The sequence below is a fragment of the Desmodus rotundus genome, chromosome 7, assembly GCF_022682495.2.
Source record: "Desmodus rotundus isolate HL8 chromosome 7, HLdesRot8A.1, whole genome shotgun sequence".
Classification (NCBI taxonomy): Eukaryota; Metazoa; Chordata; class Mammalia; order Chiroptera; family Phyllostomidae; genus Desmodus; species Desmodus rotundus.
The window spans coordinates 95,530,482-95,553,253 of NC_071393.1; the positions used below are offsets into that span (position 1 = coordinate 95,530,482).

At 43.7% G+C, this 22,772-nt stretch overlaps 1 protein-coding gene and 1 pseudogene across 1 annotated transcript in view; both read left to right on the top strand.

The window, feature by feature from the left end:
* MAP2K1 (mitogen-activated protein kinase kinase 1) overlaps positions 1-22,772 on the top strand; it is a 77,508-nt gene that overhangs the window by 22,427 nt on the left and 32,309 nt on the right. Inside the window, exons 2-5 of the mRNA XM_024567676.4 lie at positions 13,280-13,490; positions 15,785-15,931; positions 21,965-22,042; positions 22,599-22,650. Of these exons, the coding sequence (XP_024423444.1) occupies positions 13,280-13,490; positions 15,785-15,931; positions 21,965-22,042; positions 22,599-22,650 (488 nt within the window). The remainder of the gene's footprint in view (positions 1-13,279; positions 13,491-15,784; positions 15,932-21,964; positions 22,043-22,598; positions 22,651-22,772) is intronic.
* Positions 13,694-14,752, top strand: LOC112311574 (methylsterol monooxygenase 1 pseudogene; annotated as a pseudogene).

Here is a 22,772-nt window from a genome sequence, read left to right on the forward strand (position 1 = left end):
GCAGTTGAGGGATGCTCAGGATGACCAGTTGTCAGCATAGTTGATGGAGGGCAACAGATCTCCTGACTTCAAGTTCAGGGTTATTTCCTCGAAGCAGTCCGTGAGAGGTTAATTATCTAAAACAGAAGACCCCAGTGGGCTTTCAGGGATCTGGAAAGCCGAGCTCTGCAGTTTTTAGACTTCAGATTTCTGTATACACTTTGTCTCCTGAGTTGTGTACCTCTTAACTCCATTTCTGTGAAGGTTTCAAATGAGAACTTTTTCACTTATCCAAATGTCTGCATTGCATAAGCACATCATGGGTAATGTGCTTATGCAATGTAGACAGGCTTAAATTGTATCCTACTCAAATTGTGATATCTTGCGTTTATTTTAGATGTTTAAACACAGCGACAGGCAAAAGGAAGTTTACAGATGTGAGTACGTGAAACACGGAGTTTCATCTTGTATGATTATTTAATTATTGTATTACTTCCCATATGAACAACTGTAAACTACTTTTTCCCATCCTGGTACTAAAACAAGTATTCTTATGACATTTTTTAGAAGCTCAGGTGCCAAGCTGCTCTTTGCTGAACCCTAGCCATTTTGAGGCGTTCTAGACTCGTGTGCTGTGGCCATCCTTTTTTATTTTTTTTCCACTTAAGATTTTAATTTATTATTTTATTGAGATATAATTGACATAAAACATTGTGTAAGTTTAAGGTGTACAATGTGTTGATTTGACACATTTGTGTATTGCAATCTGGTTACCGCCATAGCATGAGCTAACACCTCCATTGTGTCACATAATTATCATTTCTCTTTTGTGATGAGAACATTTAAGGTCTAGTTTCTTAGCAACGTTGAAGTATATAATTCAGTATTGTTGACTATAATCACTGTGTTGTGCATTAGATCTGCAGAACCTATCTGTTTATCTTCTAACTGTAAGTTTGTACCCTTCAACATGTCATCAAAACCTAATTTTTGGCATGGTGTACTGCACCCTTTATGGTCCAGCCCCTGCTTACCCTCCAGCCTCATCTGGGCGCTCTTCTGGATGTATCTACTTTCTGGCCACTTGGAAAAGCTTGTAACTTTCAGTACCTCCGTTCATGCTGATGCCCGGGCCGGGGTGCTTTTTTTCTCTGCTGCAAAACCTGATATTTCTTCAGCACTAAACTTGGGCAATACTTACTCTGATTTTCATTTTCCCTTCCTTATCTTAGATGGAATTGGGGTCTGTTTTCTGTCCCCATAACCCCCTGTATCCACCTCAGTTTCAGCATTATGATCTACTTTACCCCCCCCCAGTTGTTGCTATACTTGTTAGTAGCCTTCCCTGTTTCTCTCTTTTTCCTCTCCGTATCTCTGTCTCCCTGTCTGTTAAACACACACAGACTGAGACTGCCTGGTGAGGGCAGGGACCTTGTCTTCCTCACGTGCACCTTCCTAGCCTCCCGCGTAGATAGTGCTTGTCACGCGGGGGCGCGCCATCCTGAAGCCGTGTTGCATTTTCCTAGGTGTAAGCCGATGTCTGCTCCAGCTCCCCGCCCCTTGCCCTCCTCTAGTTTGGAGCAGTTTTTGTAGTTTACATCTTCATGGTTACTTCTGCTTCTGTGGGACTCAGAGTTCCCTTTCTGTGGTTTTTCTCTTCTTTCTGCTCTGTGTTTAACCAGCTTGGAGTTTGGTCCCCTTTTCCTGATTTCCACCAAACAACAATAAGAACAAAATACACGTGAAGCTATTTGTGTGCATGGCAAGTTGGATTTAAGGTCTGGGTGGGAGAATTATAGCAATAAACACAACTTAAAATCTACTAGTATTAGGTAGTTTTGTCTTAAACGACCTTTGCCACTCTGCCATGGTGCATTTTTTTCTTCCTCTCTTGCTACCTCACAGCCATTTCTAAAACAAGCTTCTTTCATTTTATTCTGCAGCATAATTCAGCTCTCCAGCTGCTCAGGTCTGCTTCTGCATATGCCAAGGCTCAGGAGCAGGCCCTTCTATAAACTATAGGCAAGCCTCCTGTCCTCTGGTGGCCTCTGCTGGGAGGGGGTTGGCTAGCACAAACACTTATTTCTCCATCCTGCACCTTCTTTCAGAAGACAGAAACAAGCTTAAATTTTGTTTTCTCTGGTTCATAATATTACTTCTACTTAGGTAGGTTTTGACCGTACCAAGCCAACTGGGTATTGATTTAACGGCCTGACTAGTAGTTTTCCACGCTCTAGATTAAGGAGTTGAGTTGCCTGGGTGAGCTCTTGTGTGGAATCTGAGATCAGGATTCCCTGAGCATCGCTAGAGAGTGACCCAGGGAGTGGGATTTTCCCCATAGGTGATGTGTGCTTGGAGGTGAGGTTTGCGCAACCCCTCCTTTGTGTACTTTGGGCAAGGAGAAGGGCCAAACAGGTTGTTTTTGTATGTAAGAGAGGAAACAGTTCTGGGGAATTAAGATTCCTCAATGTTGACTAGAATTGGAGAGGTTTTGAGTGCTGTGATTCTTCTGACTACATCTTCTTGCCCTTGGCTGTGCTTGGGCACTTGCTGGCTGTTGATCTGTTTGTCTTGGGGACTTGATTGTTCTCATGGTTTTGGGTTATGAGGTCTAAGATTATGGTCACATTGGGTCCTCTACCCCTCCCTGCACTCCCACCCCGCATTGAAGAGCAACTTGCATCTTTGATTCACAGAGCAGTATGGTATCACCACCATTATTCTCACATAAGATGTTTCCAAAAGGTCAGGTTTTCAAGAACAGGGAACCGGGGGGGGGGGGGGGGGGGGGGGGGTGTCGAATGCATCGTCTAAGGCCACAGTCAGTCAGCTTGTCCTTTCAGGAACCGCCAGCCACACCCATTTCTGTGGCCACCACCAGACCCAAGGCTCCCCTTGTGTTTTTTCTCCTGACAACCACACATTTATTAGACTTTCTACCTGGGTTGTCCTTGGTGCTTTCTTCCTTTCAACATTCCCTGCCCTTCCTCTCTACCCTTCCCTCCCTCAGCGGTGCCCTGTTTTATTTATTTATTTATTTATTGTGTGTGTGTGTGTGTGTGTGTGTGTGTGTGTGTGTGTGTGTGTTTATGGCCACCAGAATTTTCCCTGCTTGTACCAGTGTGCTTTACCTGGCCCATGTCCTGTCTCTTCCCTTCCTAGCCAATCAAAATATGTCAGCTTCGGATGTTCCTCTGAAGGGAGTTCCTCTTTGGGTAGATTTAATTTGTTGTCCTTCCAGGAACCTTGCCCTTTTAGCAAACCACAGTTCTTTACCTGAAAGGAATGAGTCACTAATGGGTAAACACCTGGTATTGGAGATGAGCTAGTGGGGGATTTGTTTGAAGGACACGAGCTCCTCAGCAAAGTGTGGAAGAGAAAATCAAGCTTTGGAGTTCCAGCCCTCCCCTTGGGTAAATTCCTTAACTGTTCCTGGCCTCCATTTCCATATCTGTAAAATGGGAACCACATACCTATTTTTTAATGTTTTCATTAGGGTTTAGTGAGTCAATGGGTGGCATTTAGGAAGCTCATCTCTTACATGCATCTAAACCTCACTCTTTACCAGATTGTCATGTCCCTCTCCTGCCCCTCTCCAGGAATGTGGTATTCCATTTTGTCCTCTGTCTTCTGATCTTTTTTCCCTCTCCTGCCAAACTCCTTTCTATATTTCTACGAAGATTGATCCATAGGAATTAATTCATAGGTGGCTAATATGAAACAAAATTTGCCCACTCGGGCAAAAGGAACCATAGGCTATAAGTTCTTTCAAACAACAATATGACAGCCCCTCTCTGATTCAGGACATTTTCAATATTAAGAATAGTCTATGTGAGTGGGTCGCCCTATCGCTCCGGAGGTTCCTCTGTGTGTGCGCAGGCATGCGTTTTTCAGTGAGTCTCTGCGGAAGCCTGCCATGGAAAGGTCATCTGTATGACTTCAGAAGCCTGTCTGAGTCCAAGGAGTAAGTTGATTTTGTTTTGTTAAGGATAGGAATATGTAATTCTTATTTGCTTCTTTTTAAACTGGTTTTCTTCACTTTTTTTTTTAAAGACTTTATTTTTATTTTTAGAGAGGGGCAGGAAGGGAGAAAGAGAGGGAGAGAAACATCGATGTGTGAGAGAACATTGATGCACACCCCCAACCGGGAACTGGCCTGCAACCCAGGCATGCGCCCTGACTGGGAATCGAACCAATGACCTCCCGTTTCTCAGGCCAGCACTCTTACCACTGAGCCACACCAGCCAGGGCGTTTTCTTCACTTTTAAAAACATATTCATTGGCTTGGAAACCACTTGATTTAAAGTGAAATTAAAGATAAACATTTGTCTTAACTCCCATTTTTATCTTTACTTTTGTTTTATTCCCCCAACCCTTACTCTGCTTTTAATATTCCTAACCCAATTGTACTCCATTGTCTACAGAGTGGACCTTAGTAGAGAGCCCCTTTTCCTTTTTTTGCTATAGAAAATTTTTTTAAAAATTAAATTTATTGGGGATAACTTTGGTTAATAACATAATTTTCAACTGTTCAAGATTATAATTTGACATCTGTCTTAAATTTTGTGTGTTGTTCTGGACCAACTGAGGCCTCATTTTCCTACAAAACTTAGTCTGGTTACTCTAGCATATCTTGGACTACAGAGCCATCTGTGTTCTAGGTACCTCGTGAGACTTAGGGGAACTGTGGCACAGTCTGTCCTACAGTCATTTTTGGGAGTGGTGATGAAAGCAATGAAAAGCAATAAAGGTAGCATTTAACTAAATTGTACATTTTTTTCAGATTATTTATTGCACGAAAATGTGAAAAGGTAGGGATTTCATCAGTAAAATGGGGCTGACAGTGGTAATCACATCATGGTGGCCTTAGGCAATTAAAGGAGCTCATCCACATTCAGCAGCATACCTGGCACAGAGCAGGTGTGTAATAAATCAATGGTAGGTACTATTAAATGTTATACTTATTGACGAATAATTAGCTACAATAGAATAACAATATTAAATATTTGTTTTGCACTTAAAGTAATTCTAACTTTTTTTTACATTATACTCGCATTTAATCTCTACAACCACCTTTTATTTATTATCACATCATTGTCTTGGTCTATATTCCTTTCTCTTCACTGAGGGGGCCTTCTGGTGTCGAAGTGCATGCAATCTCAGAGAACATCAGGGGAGGTGAAGCAGTCGATTTAGTCTCAAAGGAAAATGCAGTGAGGGTGAGATAACTTTCAGTGGGGTTTGTATGTGGACAAGAAATAAAGACCAGGGTTTCAAACCGTACAACATGGGAAGCTAACCACTGTGTTTGCAGAAATGTGTGGTACTTAGCAGCAGAGTTCTATCTTTGGAGTATTACAAGAGGAATCTGATATTAGGATTAGAGAATTTTAGCACTAAAGAGGGCCTTAAATACTACTTAGTTTAACTCCCCTATTTTACCTACGAGGAAAATTGAGAGGAGTGCACAAGTTCACAAGGTCAAGTAACTATGAAAGTTGAACGCAGGTCTTCTGACTCCCAAAGCCTTCACACCTATTTCCTGAGTATCTGGCAGCTGCATGCATATTTTCTATTTTCTAGTTGTTTCATGTGCCATTGTAAAAGACCAGCTCTGTGCTGACCCAGAAGCAGCTGATTTCCTGCATATATCTCTGGCCCTAGAAGTGGGTTGGGGGGCTGCTTTCAAGAACAATGTCTGTAAGACTCTTCTCACCTACATACCTGTCATCAGGCAGAGAAGAGTCGGCAGCCAACATGTGAGCAGCTTCATCAAGGAAAAGGAAACAAATACCTCTGCTAAATTCAATGAAGTACATGATGAACCATGCCAAAGAATGACTGCACTGAAGCCTGGCTCCCCGCAGTTGGTTAAGAATCTAAGCCTAAAGATGGGCTCAGCACCCATAAGCAGAGGTCTATCTTAGCTGGAGGAGGTCTAGGAAACGTTCTCCTGCCCAAGGATCGCCACAGATACAAGGTAGAGTTTGGCTGCCATGGAGAGGAGGGGAAGTCATGCTCACAGGGCATGCTTAAGACTGGGGCTGGACCAGGACAAGAGAGACCCTACTACCCTCTACCTGTTCCTACCACAGGCTTAGTGCCAGATGAAAGTAATTTCGGTCTGCCCTGGAGTAGGGACAAAGCATGGAGAAAGACCCCACTCTGAACAGGCATTAACGGACACTTCAGAGCTGATGGAAGAGTCGGAACACTGAGAAAAAGAACTGTGTGGCTCAGGCACTTCTCTTAGCCCAAGATAAAACTCATTGCTGGATAAATTTGCAGGCTTTGGTGTGTTAACGTTAACAAGAAACCCAAACCCAACTCAACTCCTGACTAACACACACTAACAGCATGACAGAGAATGTGCCCATTATCAAGCATAAAGACAATTTACTTCAGTCTCTGTTCTTCTGTAATAATGTCCAGCTTTCAGTCAGAAATTACAAGACAAGAAAACCAAGTGAGAGGGGGAAGAAACTCAGCCTATTAACAAGTGAGAAGGTAGTGAACCAAACCAGACCCAGGGATGACTGAGACTGTGGAATTATCAGACAGGGGCTTTAAAAACCATGATTAATATGTGACAGGTGGATAAGATGCATAAACAAATGAATTTTAGAAGAGATGCAAACTAAAAATGGATTCAAGTGGAAATGCTAGAAATTAAAAAAAAAAAAAAGCATCAAAGGTCAACAGACTCATCAGACTGAACAGTACTGAGGAAAGAACCAATGACCCTGAAGATGGCGCAATAGAAATTACCCAAAACGAATTACATGAAGGGGGAAAAAAAGAATTAAAAGATATCAGAATGCTGCATCTAAGATTGATTGACTTGTCTGTCTGTCTGTCTATCTGTCTGTCTACATCTGTGCATCCATCTATCCATCAGTCCATCCATCCACAGGGAGAGAAGAGAGAGAGGAAACAGACAGATAGTGACTGGGGCTTTTTAAAAAAATGGCTCATACGATTGTGGAAGCCTGAGTAAGCCCCAAATTCCCAGGGTAGCTGGCAGGCTGGACACCCATGGAAGAGTTGTAGTTTGAGTCCCAAGGCAGTCTGCTGGCAGAGTTCCTTCTTCAGGGAGGCAGGTCAGCCTTTGTTCTGTTACGGCCTTCCACTGATTGTATTACCCTCCCTAGTGTGAGGTTACCATCACACTGTGGAGGGTAATCTGCTTTACTTAGTTTATCAATGTGAGTTTTAATCTCACCCCCCAAAAAACATGTTTTCGTAGAAACATCCAGAATAATGTTTGACTAAATATCTCGGCACTGTGGCTTAGCCAGATAGACACATAACATTAACCATCACATGGCCCCTTGCAATTACTGCCCCTTGCTGCAAAAGGTGATCCTTTTCCTACTTTATAATTGCATAGATTAGTTTTGCCTTTCTTTGAATTTTATGTAGATGGAAGAACATAATATGTGTTCTTTGGCATTTGGCTTCTTTCACAGAGCTTATATGTATAGTCCTGGAATTTTATTGCCTAGTTAGGTGACCAGCCCTTCCCATAGTGGCCTGCAGAACTGAGGTGTCGGCAGGCATCGAGGCCCTTCTTCGTGTTGTCTGGGGCTGGCCCTGGTTGGCACGTCTGCATCCTCTGACACAGATGGACTAGCCTAGGGTAGCGTCTGGGAAGTTAGTTACGTCTTTGGCCTTCTTTGCCTTTCTCCTTCAAGGCCATTCCCCTTTCCTCTCTTACTACCTGTAACCACCCCTACCTCTCATCCCCTGCTGTCTCTGGGCCGGTTCTCTTTTTTCCTCACATTTCCCCACTGCCTGGTGAAGCTCCTCAGCCCCTCAGCCTGAACACACCTCGGCCTTATTCTGCAGGTCCTCAGCTGGCTGTCACATTGACAGGCTTGGGCCTCATATATATTTAGACAACTGTTTCCTCCCTCCTCTCCTCCTCCCCATATACTGTTGTTACTGGGTGTGGAAACTGAGGACCAGAAGGGAGGTAACTTGCCCAAGATGTCACAAGTGGGGAGTGGTGTCTAGGGGTGTGGATCAAGGGGTTGCAGCCTTAGTGGCTGGGTGCTGTTACCTCTTAGCTTGGGTCTTTCTGCCTTTCCTTCCCTCCTCCTGCCCCAGTAGCATTCCTGCTTGCCAAATGCCACAGGCGAGAGAGAACTTTGCTCCCTGGGCTCTCTGGTGAGGACAGCCACCTGCGCTGGGCCCTTTCTCTCCTTCCAGCACAGTGATTGGTTGTCATCCTTTGCTCTTCCGTCTGTGTTCCTCCTGGCAGAAATGGGGGCTGCCACCTAGAGCAGCCTTGCTCTGCCAGGCTAGAGCAAGGTTTCAGTGGGTTAGAGCGAGGATAGCTGGCTGGTGTTTGGCATGCAGTTGTGGCCCATTTCTCTGTAGCGTGTGGCAGTTTGAGGACTCTATTCCTTTGTCTGGACATCACCTCCTTCCCCCCACCTTCAGTCACTTTTTTTAAAAAAAAGATTTATTTATTATTTTTAGAGAGAGAGGAAGGGAGGGAGAGAAACTTTGATATGTGAGAGATACATCGATTGGTTGCCTCTTGCTGGCTCTCAACTAGGGATCTGGCCTGCAACGCAGGCACCTGCCCTGACTGGGAATTAAACCGGTGACCTTTCAGTTCCTAGGCCAGCACTCGATCCACTGAGCCACAGCCAGGGCGTAGTCACTTCTTTAGGTCACTTCCCATTTCAATGACCGTGAGAGTTGGAGGTGGCAATATGGGGCCTTGAAAGGAGCCCTGTTCTAGGAGTTGGGGGACTTGTTGCCAATAAGCTGTATGACCTGTACTCTTGGGACCCCAGTTTTGTTACCTGTGAAATGGGTTAGATCAGGCTGTCTTTAAGGTCCCTTCCCGTGCTACATATTATACTGCTTCTGGATTTAAACCACTGAACCACAAATGAAAGATCCCAGTGGTGGTGGTGTAATTAGGCTTAGCAGATGTGCAGGATGAGAGGGAGGGAGATATTCTTGCCTGTGGGATTATCTTTTCCCCACCCACTTCTTTGTGCCTTCCTGGTGTTTTCAGAACACAAGTGACAACCTTTGTTTTTCTCCATGTTCCTTATTTTTCTCTGTGTTCCAATTTCAAGCCTATAATCTCCTTTTTATTTCAATGAACTTGTATTTATTATAAGACAGCTGTAGTGCAAAATTCGCATTACAGTGTTTGGTTTTCTTTCTGCTGTGGTGAACTTGATGGGGGTAGAGCTCATCACAGCTGGTCCCTGGAGAGGGCTGTACGTGTGTGTCACAGATTTATTGTGCTGGGCTCTGGTTTCTTTTCTCAACCCCTAGTTCTGGTTTTGCTGTTTTTCAGTTAAAAACAAAAATTATGAAGAAGGCAGATTCTTGCCCTCTGAGTTTTAGGGATTTGTGGTGTAGTTTAGGGTTGAGGGCCCCTGTCTTCCTCTTTCCTTTGCTTGGGGCATTTCGCCTCGGGAAGGGACAGATGAGCCTTACTGCACATCCTTGACTCCCTGTGCAAGAGGCAGTAATACTGAATACTGTTAAGTTATTGGGTGATTTCTTTTGAATGAGTACTGAAAGCCATTTTGATGCCAGAATTTTTCTTTTGCCTTCAGATAAAATCTTGTGTCTTTCATTCTCTGAAACAGTTTTTAAAACTTTCAGAGGGTTTTAAGAATTACTAAATTAAAGGAAAGGCAGTTATTTCTGGATCCTGCTGTTGCTGCCTTGGCTTCTGCTCCTTATCCTCCAACCTGCCCTAACATTAGTGTAGAAACGTGTCAAAATTCCAGTGTTTCTTCCCATCACTTTTCTGTTTCGATCCTCCGCTTGTGATGTAAGCATGAATTGCGACTCCATATTATGGGAGAGAACACTGAGATGTGTCAAGGTTAACATCTGTTATGATGAGTCAAGGTTAAATAACTTGGCTGTGGTCACACAGTTAGTTGATGACCACCAATTTGGGATAAGAATCCAGGATTTTAGATTACTAATGACTTGTTTATTGAGCAGCACTATTCCACCCCTAGTCATTAGGAGAGTTGTCACCACAGCTTACAATGTAGCCTTTGCCCTGTCTTTCCCTGGCCCATCTTCTGAAAGCAGGAGGCAGGAGTCAGTTCCTTGCTGATGGGGTAGGTGTTTACATGGTACAGCATAGGAGGTAGAGGAGGGAGGAAGGTGGCACAATGCCCAGATTGAGTTTCCTTCCCTAAAGGTGGAAGAATTACTTTTTCTACAGAGAATTGGGAAAATGAACAGTCAACATTCCCCCCCCCTTCTTTTTCTTTCCCAAATGGGTGGTGTCCCACAGTGGGGTAAAGGTGTACTGGCCCCTGTAAATGAGAAGGTACCTTAAGACCGCCAAACCAAGTGGGCAACTCCACGGAACATAACGGGTTTATGATAGGGTGATTACTTACGGGAAGATTGGCTCCGAAGGGAAGCAGATTATTCTCCATGAACAGACCCCTGTCACAGTACTTTTTTTCAGTAGTGTAACTGGGACGCTAACGATCCACAGCACAAAGGGAAAAGACTGTGGTAGCGCCAAGGGCCTTCCCTCCTGTGGTCTCCTGATGCACGATGGTTTATAATCGACACTGTCAGTTTGTTATTTATCTCAGTTGTCATGCCATTCTAGCTATTACTGGCAAAAATAGTTATGGCTACATCTCAAGGAACACAGATAATCATCAACTGGAAGGCTTTGATGTGCTTTCCTAAGGTCAGTGAGGTTGGTCAAAGGTCACACGAAACTTAAAAAATGAAATTAAATCCAGGACACGGATGGAGTTAGTTTTGTTCACACCTACACCTATCTAGGTGAGGTTTTTTGTGGCCAGTTACTTGCAAGGCAGTGTTCAGATGATGTTCGGGGGAAACAGGATTGCATCGGGGGCGGGGGTTCTTTGTGTAGGGGCACCGTCTTCATGTCTCATTGGCACTGGTGTGTTCAATGTGCTACACTGGGACCGTACCCATGTTTGCAGCTTGCCTCTCTTGAAAGTATTGAATCTTTTGAAGAGGTTATATAGCATCATGGTTAAGGTCAGAAATTCTTTCTGTCCAGGTTTGAATCCTGGCTCTGTCACCTACTTGCTTGGTGGTGTTGGACACGTCATTTCACCTGCCTGTGCTTGAGTGTGCTATCTGTTGTAATTGTAGGATTGTGGATTAAACGTATTAACACATAAATCAGAATACACAGTGTTGTGAAGAGCGTGGTTGTCCTCTGATCCAGCCCTCCGTCCTCTCTCCCTCACCTCCACTCAGTGTGTGTGTTTTGACAGTACCTTTTAGAATTGCATTTCCAGCTGGCCTGGTGAGTCCTCCAGGCAACGGTAACCTCAACGAGTTTTCGCTGTGGGTCTGTCAGCATTTAGCATGTGTTTCTGAACGCTGTCGTCAGTGGGCTCCTTTGTGGAGAGACCCGAAGGAAAGGAAACCAGAGGGGTGTACTTGTGCACTGCAGCCACACTGTGCTGGACCCCCAAACCTGAGGGCCTGGGGGCAGCTGAGACTTGGTTGAATGTTTTAGCAAGGTGAGAGTATTGACCAGCTAGTTGTCTTAGCCCGCTTGGGCTGAATAATAAAATACCTTAGACTGGGCGGCTTAAACAACAGAAATTTGTTTTCTCACAGTTCTGGAGGCTTGACTTCCAAGATAAGGGTGCCAGTGTGTGTAGAGGTGTAGGGGGAGGAGGCCGCCTCTCTTCTTATAAGGCCCCACCAGTCTTGTCTGGTTAGGAATCCACTTGGATGACCTTATTTAACCTTAATTATCTCCTAAAAGTCTTATCTCTAAACATAGTTACATCCAGGGGTTAGGGCTTCAGCATATGAATGGGGAGGGGGCACAATTCAGTCCACAGCATCAGCTTTCCTCTCCCCAGAGTTACCCAGTGAGGAAAATTGGTAAAGGCAGCCTTGTGTCCTCTTTGGCTCCATGTGCTGTGTTATTTGTAAGGCAGTGCTGGATCTTCCCACACACTGGGGGGGCATTAGGTCTGTCTGACTGTCTTCTTGGAGATTGGAATAGAGTATGAATGAAGAGTAGAAGGTTATGCTTACTCCTGCCCCACTAGCTCAGAAATGGTGTGTGTGTATGGGGGGTGGCGGGGGGGGGGGCACCAACATTCTGGTGTGGGATGATGGCCTGTCTTGTCACATGTGTTGTTGTGTAGACTAGGGACTGAAATAAAATGAAACACCATGGAAGTTCTCTTTGCCACCCTCATCTTAGTGAACTCCCAGGAGTGATGAACACTTTTCAGTTCTCTCTGTAAAACACACTTAGTAATGCCCACCGCATGCTGCATGCACAGCTAGCCGGCTGCTGTCCGCCTCACCCACTCGCTTCAGCGCCTGCTGGTTGAATTATGTGCTTACCAAGAGCCAGTTTGTTCCCAAAGCTGTTTGTGCAGTTTTAGCTGGTATTAAGTAACAATGTGTTTAAATATTAGACAAAACTGATGAAATATGACCGCAAATGAGATGGTTTTCATTTTTTCCTCCTGTGAACACTAGTTAAAAGCTGTGGAAAGGCACAAGTTCAAGTCACTAAAAAACATTACCACTGTCCAATTGGATAAGATTTAAAATTGGGGAAACATAAAATTCTTAGAATTTTATTCTGTTCTAACTCCGTGTGTACACTTTTACTTCACGTTAAGGAATCAGGAATTGGAAATGATAGGCAATGTATTGTATTGTGGTTCATGCGGGAAAAACGATGTGAGGCTCTTACCAGTGTACCCTTCCGCAAAGAGACGGCCTTGCGCTGGGTTAGAGGATGGGTGAATGAATGCGCATTCATGTGTATTATGCACGTATGAAACATTTTAGGTAGGTGTTTTAAAGATTTCTTGCATTACTTTGGTTAATCTGGTTCCCGACTTGATCACATTGGAAAAGAAGTTTGTGTTCTTGTGATTCCGTTTAGAGCCTCTTTTGATGATTTGCTTTGGTTTCAGTTTAGTGGCTTTTGGTAATAGATTTTACTTTGTACATGATGTCAATACAGCCAGCACTAGTGGGGCTTTTGAAATTGGGGCTTTAAAGCAAATTAAGGAGGCTCCTTCTGGAGCCACCGTTATTTTAGTAGGTTCTTTGGTTCCTCTTGTAGACTCACGGCATATTGAGAGAGACCTAATTCCCTTGTTTTATGAATGAGGAAACCAAGGCCTTGTCGGTGGTGAATTGTGTGGGGTGGTGGAATGAAGAGGGCAGAACCACTGTGATGGAACCTCTCCCCCTAGCCTTTCTTTGGGTGGACTCCTCTGGTGACATTATTGACCTGTTCTTCCCCCCTTTGGGACAGGACCAACCTGGAGGCTTTGCAGAAGAAGCTGGAGGAGCTGGAGCTCGATGAGCAGCAGCGGAAGCGCCTTGAGGCCTTTCTGACCCAGAAGCAGAAGGTGGGGGAACTGAAGGATGATGACTTTGAGAAGATCAGCGAGCTGGGTGCTGGCAATGGTGGTGTGGTGTTCAAGGTCTCCCACAAGCCATCCGGCTTGGTTATGGCCAGAAAGGTGAGGCTGCCTCAGAAAAAGGACTGAATCAAGTTTGCTTGGTAAACAGGTAATTGGTTCATCTCTTAGGAGACCTGGGGAGAGCTCAGCTGGGAGAGGCGTTTCCTGGGTTGTAGCACCTGGCTGAGTTTGGGTGGTGGTGAGTAGTGGCGTTCTCCGTGCAAGCATCCAGAGTTACAAGGCCGTGTGCGGAGATGTGAAAAATGGCAACAAGTGAAAGTGTCGGCATCTTTGGTTCAGCGTCCTTGGTTGTGGAGTCTGTAGATTCACTTTTACCCGAAAATCCTCCACAAGAACCACTTTAAAATGCTTGGAATATGTCTTGGACAACTATACAGAGTTCCGGATTGCAACATTGGGGTCCCTGATAGTTCACAAGGCCCTTTATTTTTTGTTCTGTTTACCTGGCTTTTGTTTCAATTTATACCTTACGTGAAAAGTACAAACTTCAAAGGGATAAACCAGAAACATGGGGAAACCAATGGAAATGCTTTAGAGTACTCCTCTTGAACCAGTTTTGTATCCAGCGTCCTTTGATTTGTAGATCTTACTATTTTATAGAGTATTTCAAGATTCCTTATGGTTGGGAAAGTATGCCGAGATGGCATATGCTTTCAGCAGGGCACTTTGGTTGTGCGGTGACTGAGGATACCTGGTGCTATTTCCTATATAGGCTCTTACACCACAAGAAATATATGTATGTTCATGAGTTTCAGGCTCCATTTGGAATGGAAGCTGCATGTGCACATCCCCTGGAAACTAATTCTTGGAACTGGATTTTTTCACTGGAATCATTCTTTTATGTAATCATGTAGTTCTTTGGGCGTGGGTGACCATTCGTGTGCTGGAAACTTGATGTCCACAGTGGTTACGATATTCCTCTCAACCCTTTAAACCTCATCCCTTTCTGTGCTGGTCCTCAGCATCATGATCTTCACTCCATGAACGTCACTGGAGACTATGCTTCAACATTTACGCGAGGGGATGGAATTTTTGGAACAGACCTTCAACTTATGGCTTATACTGAAAGGATGAAGCATTTTGATAAAAAGTCTGAACAAACATTTATGCAACACTTAAAAAAAAAAAAAAAAAGACCTGGGGACCTGAGGACAAGAGTGGAAGGAAGGCTAACTTTTCACCGAGTAACTTTTGTGCTGTTTGAATTTCAAACTCATGTTATCTATCAGGTTATAGGTAAAGACATTAATAATGTGTTAGTGACTTTATCCCATTCCCAGACTGGAAATAATACCAAGTGACCCTTTGTTAGCGTTCTGTGTGTTCTGGAAGGAATGCTAGCGTGCATGTTTGTAATTTTTCAAGTGCGGGCGAAGCTGCTTTCATTTACCCAGCCCCAGGGATGCACAACACACTCATTTCTCGTGTTCCCCATGCTTCTGCCCTGCCAGTTGTCTCCCTCATTCCCTTCAGTATAACGTCTCAGCTCCCCACCATACAGCATGTCGTCTTCAAGCTGGACTTTCCTTCCTGTCTGCCCTGGGTTCTTTTTCTGAACACAGAGCCCTGCTCCAGTGAAGTTGGGCTCTCTCAGCACACCATGTTCATTCCTGTCTATATATTTTTGCTTATGCTGTTCCTTTCATCATTTCAAAGAGTCTGCATCTTGAAGGCCCACCTCTCGCCCGGCTTGCACTAGCTGCTGCAGCCCACACTGGTAACCAGTGCTTGCATGTCCTCTGGCACTCCTTGTCTGTGGCTCTTTTTAGAAGTTCAGCCTTATTCGGAAACATTTCATGTATGCCACCTGTCTCCCTGATTGAAACAAGGGACAAATCAGGAGGATTTAAGTTCTGAGGAGTTCACTAAATCTCAACTACATTGGGCTCCTGAGGTCAAAGAGAAATCTCTTGGGCAGTTAGCTCAGCCTATCCCATTCCTCATTTCTTTGTACTCCTACAACCCTTAAGTATCAACCAAGTGCTCAAGGCCACTTTCCCTTCATCTCTCAGCTTCACGGGACTTTTTGGAGGAAACCCTTCATTTAGTTTTTTGGGGTGAGGGATGAGTTTTTCTTTCTCAGACTTGGCTCCTAGGAGTGGAGGCATAGCTGGCCCTCCCCTGCTTACAGGTCCTCAGGTTCTAACACCTGCCTTGGTGTGTTGGCACTTAGTGCTTTGGCTGGGCAGAAACTTGTTTCTTAAACTTGACTGTTTCCTCTTACCCTACCTTTAAGAGCTTAAGCATTTAAGAAAACTTCCATGCATACATCCATCTCTCCATCCACTTATATATGTTTAAAGCCTCTCCTTCTCCCACCTTTGTTTCCTCAGCTGATTCACCTGGAGATCAAACCTGCCATCCGGAACCAGATCATAAGGGAGCTGCAGGTTCTGCATGAGTGTAACTCCCCGTACATCGTGGGCTTCTATGGTGCATTTTACAGCGATGGCGAGATCAGCATCTGCATGGAGCACATGGTATGTGACCACCTGTTGGCCTCTGGAGCCTGGGAGTTGGGTGACTCTTGGCTAAAATTTAGTCTGAGAGGTAACCAGCTGCTTCCTGCTTTTTGCTGGATCCCCATACTCTCTTGGGCTTCTGGGAAACCTGACTGTAGAATTTGTAATAGCCAAAAGATGAAGGCCTCCTTCTAGATCCCTGCCTCTCTTCAGAGAGGTGGCAGCACCCAGTTATCCCTGGTGGGTATGCCTAGAGCACATCTCCCAGTCTTCTTGACCCCAAGATTTTGATGTGAGTAAAGTTTGGTTGTTATAGTTCAAATCCATTATGCAATGCTATGTGCTAGGTACATGGTTCTGGGGTTATGAAGATGAGTAAGACAGTCCTGCCCTCTGAGAGTTTATAATTTGCTTTAAGTGCAGCCTGAAGGGGTTCTTGGGGCGAGTAGAGAAGTAATCCCCCCTGATGCACAGGAGAGCATGCGAAAGGGTATCGATGGGCTAGTCATGTTTGCGAGCTGCCAGTCTTCTTACCATTAGTTGCCTGGAGTCACTTTTTTCTCCCCAGTGACTAACAATAATAGTAACAGTCATAATGTTAGCAATACTAATAGTGATAAACTAATATTTATTGGGTGCATGGTATATCAAGCACTGCCCTAAGAAAATTAATATTTTATTACATTTTCACAACAGTCTGATTGTGTGGGTAGGTTTTCCCTATTTACAAGTGAGGAAACACACTCAGAAATGGAAGAACTGAGCCAAGGTCATGCAGCTAGTACATGGTATTGTAGAATTTAAACTGATGCAGGTACTTTCGTGAATCCATTGTGTAGTGATTGGGGTCCTGTTTCCTTCTCGATGCCTAGAGCTTCAAAGAGAGGGGTTGGCTTCATGGTTGCTATTTTCTCCCGTCCCCATTAGGCAGCATGGCACCTTGGAATCTGAGATGTTTAGTCATTATCTCCCTTCTCCACAAAAAGCCAAGTAGGCACTCTGTTTTGTTTGCCACTGTGCCTCCAAAGCCCAGAGTAGTCCTGGCCCACAGCAGGTGCTCAGTAATTATTTGTTTGCTGGTTGTCACTGTCTCATCCATGTCCTTGGGCAAGATATCATCCTGATTCTCAGTTTCCTCATCTGTAAAATCACCATTACTACACCTTCCTTGTTGTGGTGAGGATTAGTTATAATAACAGATGTATGTCTTCCAGCATACTGTCTGATTCAGAGTATGTCTTTGGCAGACATTAGCTTTTGCTTTATTCTCACTGGGGCCAACAGTGCAGAGATACAGGCTGACACGATTGATCTCCATACTTTGTGATTGCTGTGCTTTCAGTCCAGCATAGTGTCCCTCAGCAACTTCTTTACTTCCTTCCTGACTCTCTAGACCTGCCCTGGCCCCTGGAATTAGAGCCCGGTGTCTGGTCTCAATGAACTCCCGGAGAACTTCTGTGCCTCCTGCCCTGTCTTTCCCCCATCCCCTCCAGCCTTCCCTTCCAGGAGGAAAAGATGACATGGGAATGACAAGCGATGACTTCTTATTCTCTTGGCTCATTTCCAGTATCTGCAGGTCATCCCCCACCCCACCCCCATGGACTTGGCTCTGTGGCAATAGTGAGATCATCCCACACAAGTCCCTGAAATAGAAGATGTCTCTGGAATTATCCTGGGGAGCCTGAGCCTGGAAAACTGGCTGTCAGAAGCTGGGTGGGTTAAAACCTTTTGAGGGCCAAACACAGTGTCCGGCACCTTTTAGGTGATATGTGTTGAACGATTGAATGAGGGAGGCCAGGATGGGGGAAGTAATGGTCAGGCCTGGGCTCAGTGGGAGAGAGGCCCTGGAGTCAGCAATAGGGCAGTGTTTTGGGTATACATAGAGTCAGAGGGCAGCTAGATCAGTCTGTTAATATTAGGGGAGAGGCAGGACCCTATAGGGAAGCAGTTGTGACCTGAAGTTCAAGCAGCCATGAGTACCAGAGTAGCTTTCTGCTGCAGCCCTGGACACTCTTACCCTTTCCTTGGTCCCCAAGAAGATTCTCCTGCAGGAGAGTTCCTGCACCAGCCACCCGGATGGGAAGGCTCCGACTGCTGGCTGCTACTCGGGATTTCTGCTTTGTGCCAGATTCTGTGTTTCTGAGGTGTTGACATGTAGAGCTCTGTTCATTATCATACCCCAGCCTCTGAGGTTCTTCAGTCCTCTCTGTGTTACCATCTTCACATGATATTTTTTGTCGTTAACATTTCCCCCCATGCTTATTACGAAAATTTGAAAATAGAAAGTTGAAGGAATTGTATAGAGGTACACTGTAAACCCATCATCTAGATTTTTCAGTGGACATTTTGCCATATTTGCTTTACCACATATTGTCCATCTCTTCATTGCTTAAATTGGTGTTTTTGGATGCATTTTAAAGTAAGTTGTGTCATTACCATTCATTGAGCCCAGTCTTCTAAAGTACTTGGCTAGTGTCTGACCTTTCCTAGAAATAAGCGGTGTGTGCACTGCCCAGTCTGAATTTTGCAACCCAAGAAATGAGTCTTCCCTGACAGAACAGGAGTGCTCTTGTCTTTGGGGAAGTAGATTTCTGCTCGGTGGTAGCTGGGCAACCAGAGGACTGGGGACTCAGAGTTGGTGGTTTTCCTGCAGGAGTAAAAGCTTTTGAGCTCCCCCCACCCCCCACCCCCATAAATCATTTATCTCTTCTATAGAAAACCTTCACAAAAGCACCATTGACTTAGTTAATAATGGGCTTCTAAAAATAAGCACTGTTTCAGCAGCTTTAGTCAGTAAAGGCGAGTCCTTGGCAACAGTGCAGTAGAATTTAGAGGTTGTGAGGTGAGTTGCACGCATCTCTGGGTAATCCTGATGCTGGTTCATGCTTCTTATATCTCGTTAATTCCATTGTTCACACTGTAACTCTGCTTATAGCATAGAAGGGGGTTAAAGGGAAGAGAGCCAGGGTTTCTTCCTTTTTATTAGAAATATTTACCACAACTGTAGACCAAGACAGTGGGCCGGGCTGTCCTCTGTCCTAGGCTGTGGCACCTGAGCACCACAGAGCCAGCTTTTCTACTTCATTTGAATCAGATTTTGACAGAGTTGTTTTATTATTTTGTTTTAAGTTCTCCTCGAGAAGTAGGGGAAGCTGTTTAAACATAGGCTCTTGAAACCACATTGAATTGGAAGCAAAATAGAAATGGTTGGGAAACTTTCTGCACTGGAGTTTCTCTTCCCATCAGTGAAGGAAATTCAGAGGTGCTGGCTGACTTGGGTGTGGTTACCTGGGTTATTGTGTTGTCCTGATTTGGTCATCAGGAGCCAGTGACATGAAAGCAGCCAGGCTCACATGATGACTCAAACCTCAGCCTGAGTAGGGCTCTTCCAAGTGCCCTTGGAAAATAAAGGTGCTTATAGGGGAGTTCTCATTTGAGTTCTAGATTCCTAATTCCACTCTTGTACTTGTGTGGAGATTATGCACATTTGGTCTGTAGGCTGAATTTCAGAATCTTCTATACCGTGCTCTTTGGTGGACTGACCCCCCTATTGATAGTTTTGCTAGGGAGTTTATCCTGATTAGAGGTGAAACCTGTTTAAGGGTGTTAGTGTGCTTTTAAGAGTCCACACCTGTACTGCTTTCTTTTTCCATCCACATCCCTGATCCAGAGTTGACGTGACAGGAAGTGATTAGTCCAAACTATCCCTTTTTATAAGCATAGGATTTTTAAGTTGATAATCTTTTTTTAGCATTGTTTTGGGTAGCATTTTTCTGAGAGGTCTGTATCTCTGAATGAGTCTTACTTATTTTCTCACCTCCTTTAGAAAGACAGCAGTGTGGTATCCACCTAACAGTACCTTTGCACAAAATGGGTGCTCAGTTAATTGATTTGTAGATTCAGTTTTCCACTTTTATAAATGAGCTCAGTACCTAAAAAAGGTAAAATATTTACTCATTGTAGATAATTTATAAGCAATAGAAAAACACAAAAGACGAAACTCATGCAGCACAAATCCCCAATAATCTTACTACCTTGGAAATAACCATAGATAACATTGTTGATGTTCTGGTTTTGTGTGAGTATACGGAGACTTTTTTACTTCTTTAGTTTAGCATGTTATGCATTGTCCTGTGACTTCACCTTCCGTGGCTGCGTTATAGAGGCTTGTGATTTTGGAGGGAACGTCTCTTTGGTCTTGCCCACCTTCAAGGTTTAGCTTCCATGTCACTCCTGTTGTGAGTCCATCCCTTAGCCGCTCTGAGTGGGGATCATTTCCTCCTCTGAACACCCCTGGCAATGTCTGTCTTTTCATTCAACTCTTTGTTCCCTGCCTTGTTTCCGAGGAGGATTGAAGGTGCTTGGCCTCATTATGAATTCATCCTGTTTCCCCAAGCATAGTGTGTTTTTTTTTCCTCTATTTATAGTTTTTTCATCCCTAGTTTTTTACATATCCCTGTGCCTTACTCAGAGGTGATTCATAAATGATAGGTGATGAATTCAGTGTAGACAGGATACTTTATAAAATTAGAGTTTAAAAGAATTATTTTGCCTTCTGAGGGTAATTTTAAATTGTGGCTGACAATCGGTTACCCCTGAAGCCATGGGGGCACAAACTATTTGTCTTGACATTGAGGTTCCCTGAGTGAAGCATTTCTTCCCAGGTGAAAATGTAGGATCCATGAGCAGAAAGGCCCTGCCTGGTGCGTGAGCCTTGCAGCAGCTGGCTTCGCACCAAACTTTGTATTCTCTCTTACACTTTCCCTTCCCACTACCTCTGTCCAGGGTCCAGCTCATGTCATCGTCGCGTGATTTGCTTCTTGCTGATTGCCTTGCCTCTTTCTCTCAGGCGAAGTTCTTGCCATCTTGAAACACCCTATCCTTCTGTGGGATTCCTCTCCTTCTGCCTCCATCAAGTCAAGTCTTGTTCCGTAGTGGGGCTCTGTGATCTGGCCACAGCCGGCCATTTGCAGCCTGACCCGTCCCTGCGTTGCCTCATGCACCTGCAGTGAAATGAACCGCATGTCATTCCAGCAGCGCAATGCAATTTAATGCGTCTGTGCTTTTGATCTTATTGAAATACCTTGGGAGGGGGGTTCGGCTGGGGTGGGGTGGAGGGATGGGGAGAAAAGGCACACAACTGTAATTAAATAACAATAAAAAATTTAAAAAAAGAAAGAAAGAAATATCTTGATCTTTTCTTCTCTTGCTTCTCCTCTGTTCCTGGTATGGAAATCATACTTATTCGAGTGAGATTTCAGCTCATATGCCATTCTTCTAAGTGAAGTCAGAATTACTTCTCCCTTCTTCTGCACATCTAGAGCACTTTTCTATAATTTATTTCATTTTTATAATACTTTCTTAAGAGATGTATATTTTCTCTATTAGTTTGTAAATTTATTGAGAACAGGAACTAGGTCTTTTTCATGTCTCTATCTGCCATAGAACCTAACATCGTACTTGGTAAGATTTGTGGAATGAATTTATTGCTTTCTATAACATTTTAAAAGTTTCTATTAATTATGATTTATTAGGATAATACCAAATGCAAGTTGTGACATGATGGTGATAAAATGGCTGACATTGGTTGAGCACTTACTATATGCTAGAGATTATTCTTAATGCTGTGTATTAGCTTGTTTAATACTTACAATAGCCCTATGATTATTTTAATAGGTTTATAATTATTATCGTCCCCAATATATAAGTTGAGTAACTTGGCCAAAGTCCCCCTAGATAGTAAGCAGCACAGTTGGGGTTCAAATTTAGACAGTTTGCCTCCAACTTTCTATAGTACAGTGCAAATAAAGCCCTTTTTTTGACCACTAAATTAGTAATTTGTTTAATGATTATTCATAGTTTGGGTTACTAGTTATTTGATACCCCCCACAATGTTTGGCATTCATATAATATTTGATGTCTGGAACAAACCAAAGGGTAACCCTCTAGGAGGATTTGCCATGTGTGAGATTCACTTTCCTCCTGGAGTTTAACACTTGAAAGAATAGTTAGAAACATTGTCACTAAATGGGCCGGTATTCTTATTCTTAGGATGGGGGTTCTTTGGATCAAGTCCTGAAGAAAGCTGGAAGAATTCCTGAACAAATTTTAGGAAAAGTTAGCATTGCTGTGAGTATATTGTGAATTTTTTCCCACCAAGTCCCCTTATTGATATGTTAATGAGTCAGAAGGAAGTAGACAAGGGAGGAAGCTAGGAAGTCAACAAGGGAAAGTTTGTAAGAAAATGGGGTTTACTCGCTAGAATATTTCCTATTTAGTTCTCTCTCTTATTAAAACTAGAAAAGTGACTTACTCTGTATTAAAATCAGTGTCTTGAAAAATCTGGTAAGGTGTCCAAAAGAATTCCCATTTCTGGCATCAAAAAGCCTCTTTTTAGATTGTACATTTAGAAAGAAATGGATGCAAATAAAGCATTTTTTAAATGTTGTTTAAACTTGCAATAATCAATTTTACTTAAAAATAATACTCTGTATTCCATGTAAAAGAGATGGCTTCTTGTTAAGGACAGTTAAAAACACAAAAGAAAGAATAAAAAATAAGAGAAGGAGGCAAATTTATGATGTTAGATAAAATATTTTCTAGATTATTTTAAATTAGAGACATTGAGTGTTTTCTAAACACCATTATTTCCATTTCCTAACTCTTTACATTCTTTTTCCTCTAGGTAATAAAAGGCCTGACATATCTGAGGGAGAAGCACAAGATTATGCATAGAGGTAAGAAATTACTTGCTAGTGTCCTGGCTGGTGTGGCTCCTTGGGTTGGAGCATCATCCCATTAACCTTAAGCTCGAGGGTTTTGTCCCTATTCCAGACACATGCAAGAGGCAACTGATGGA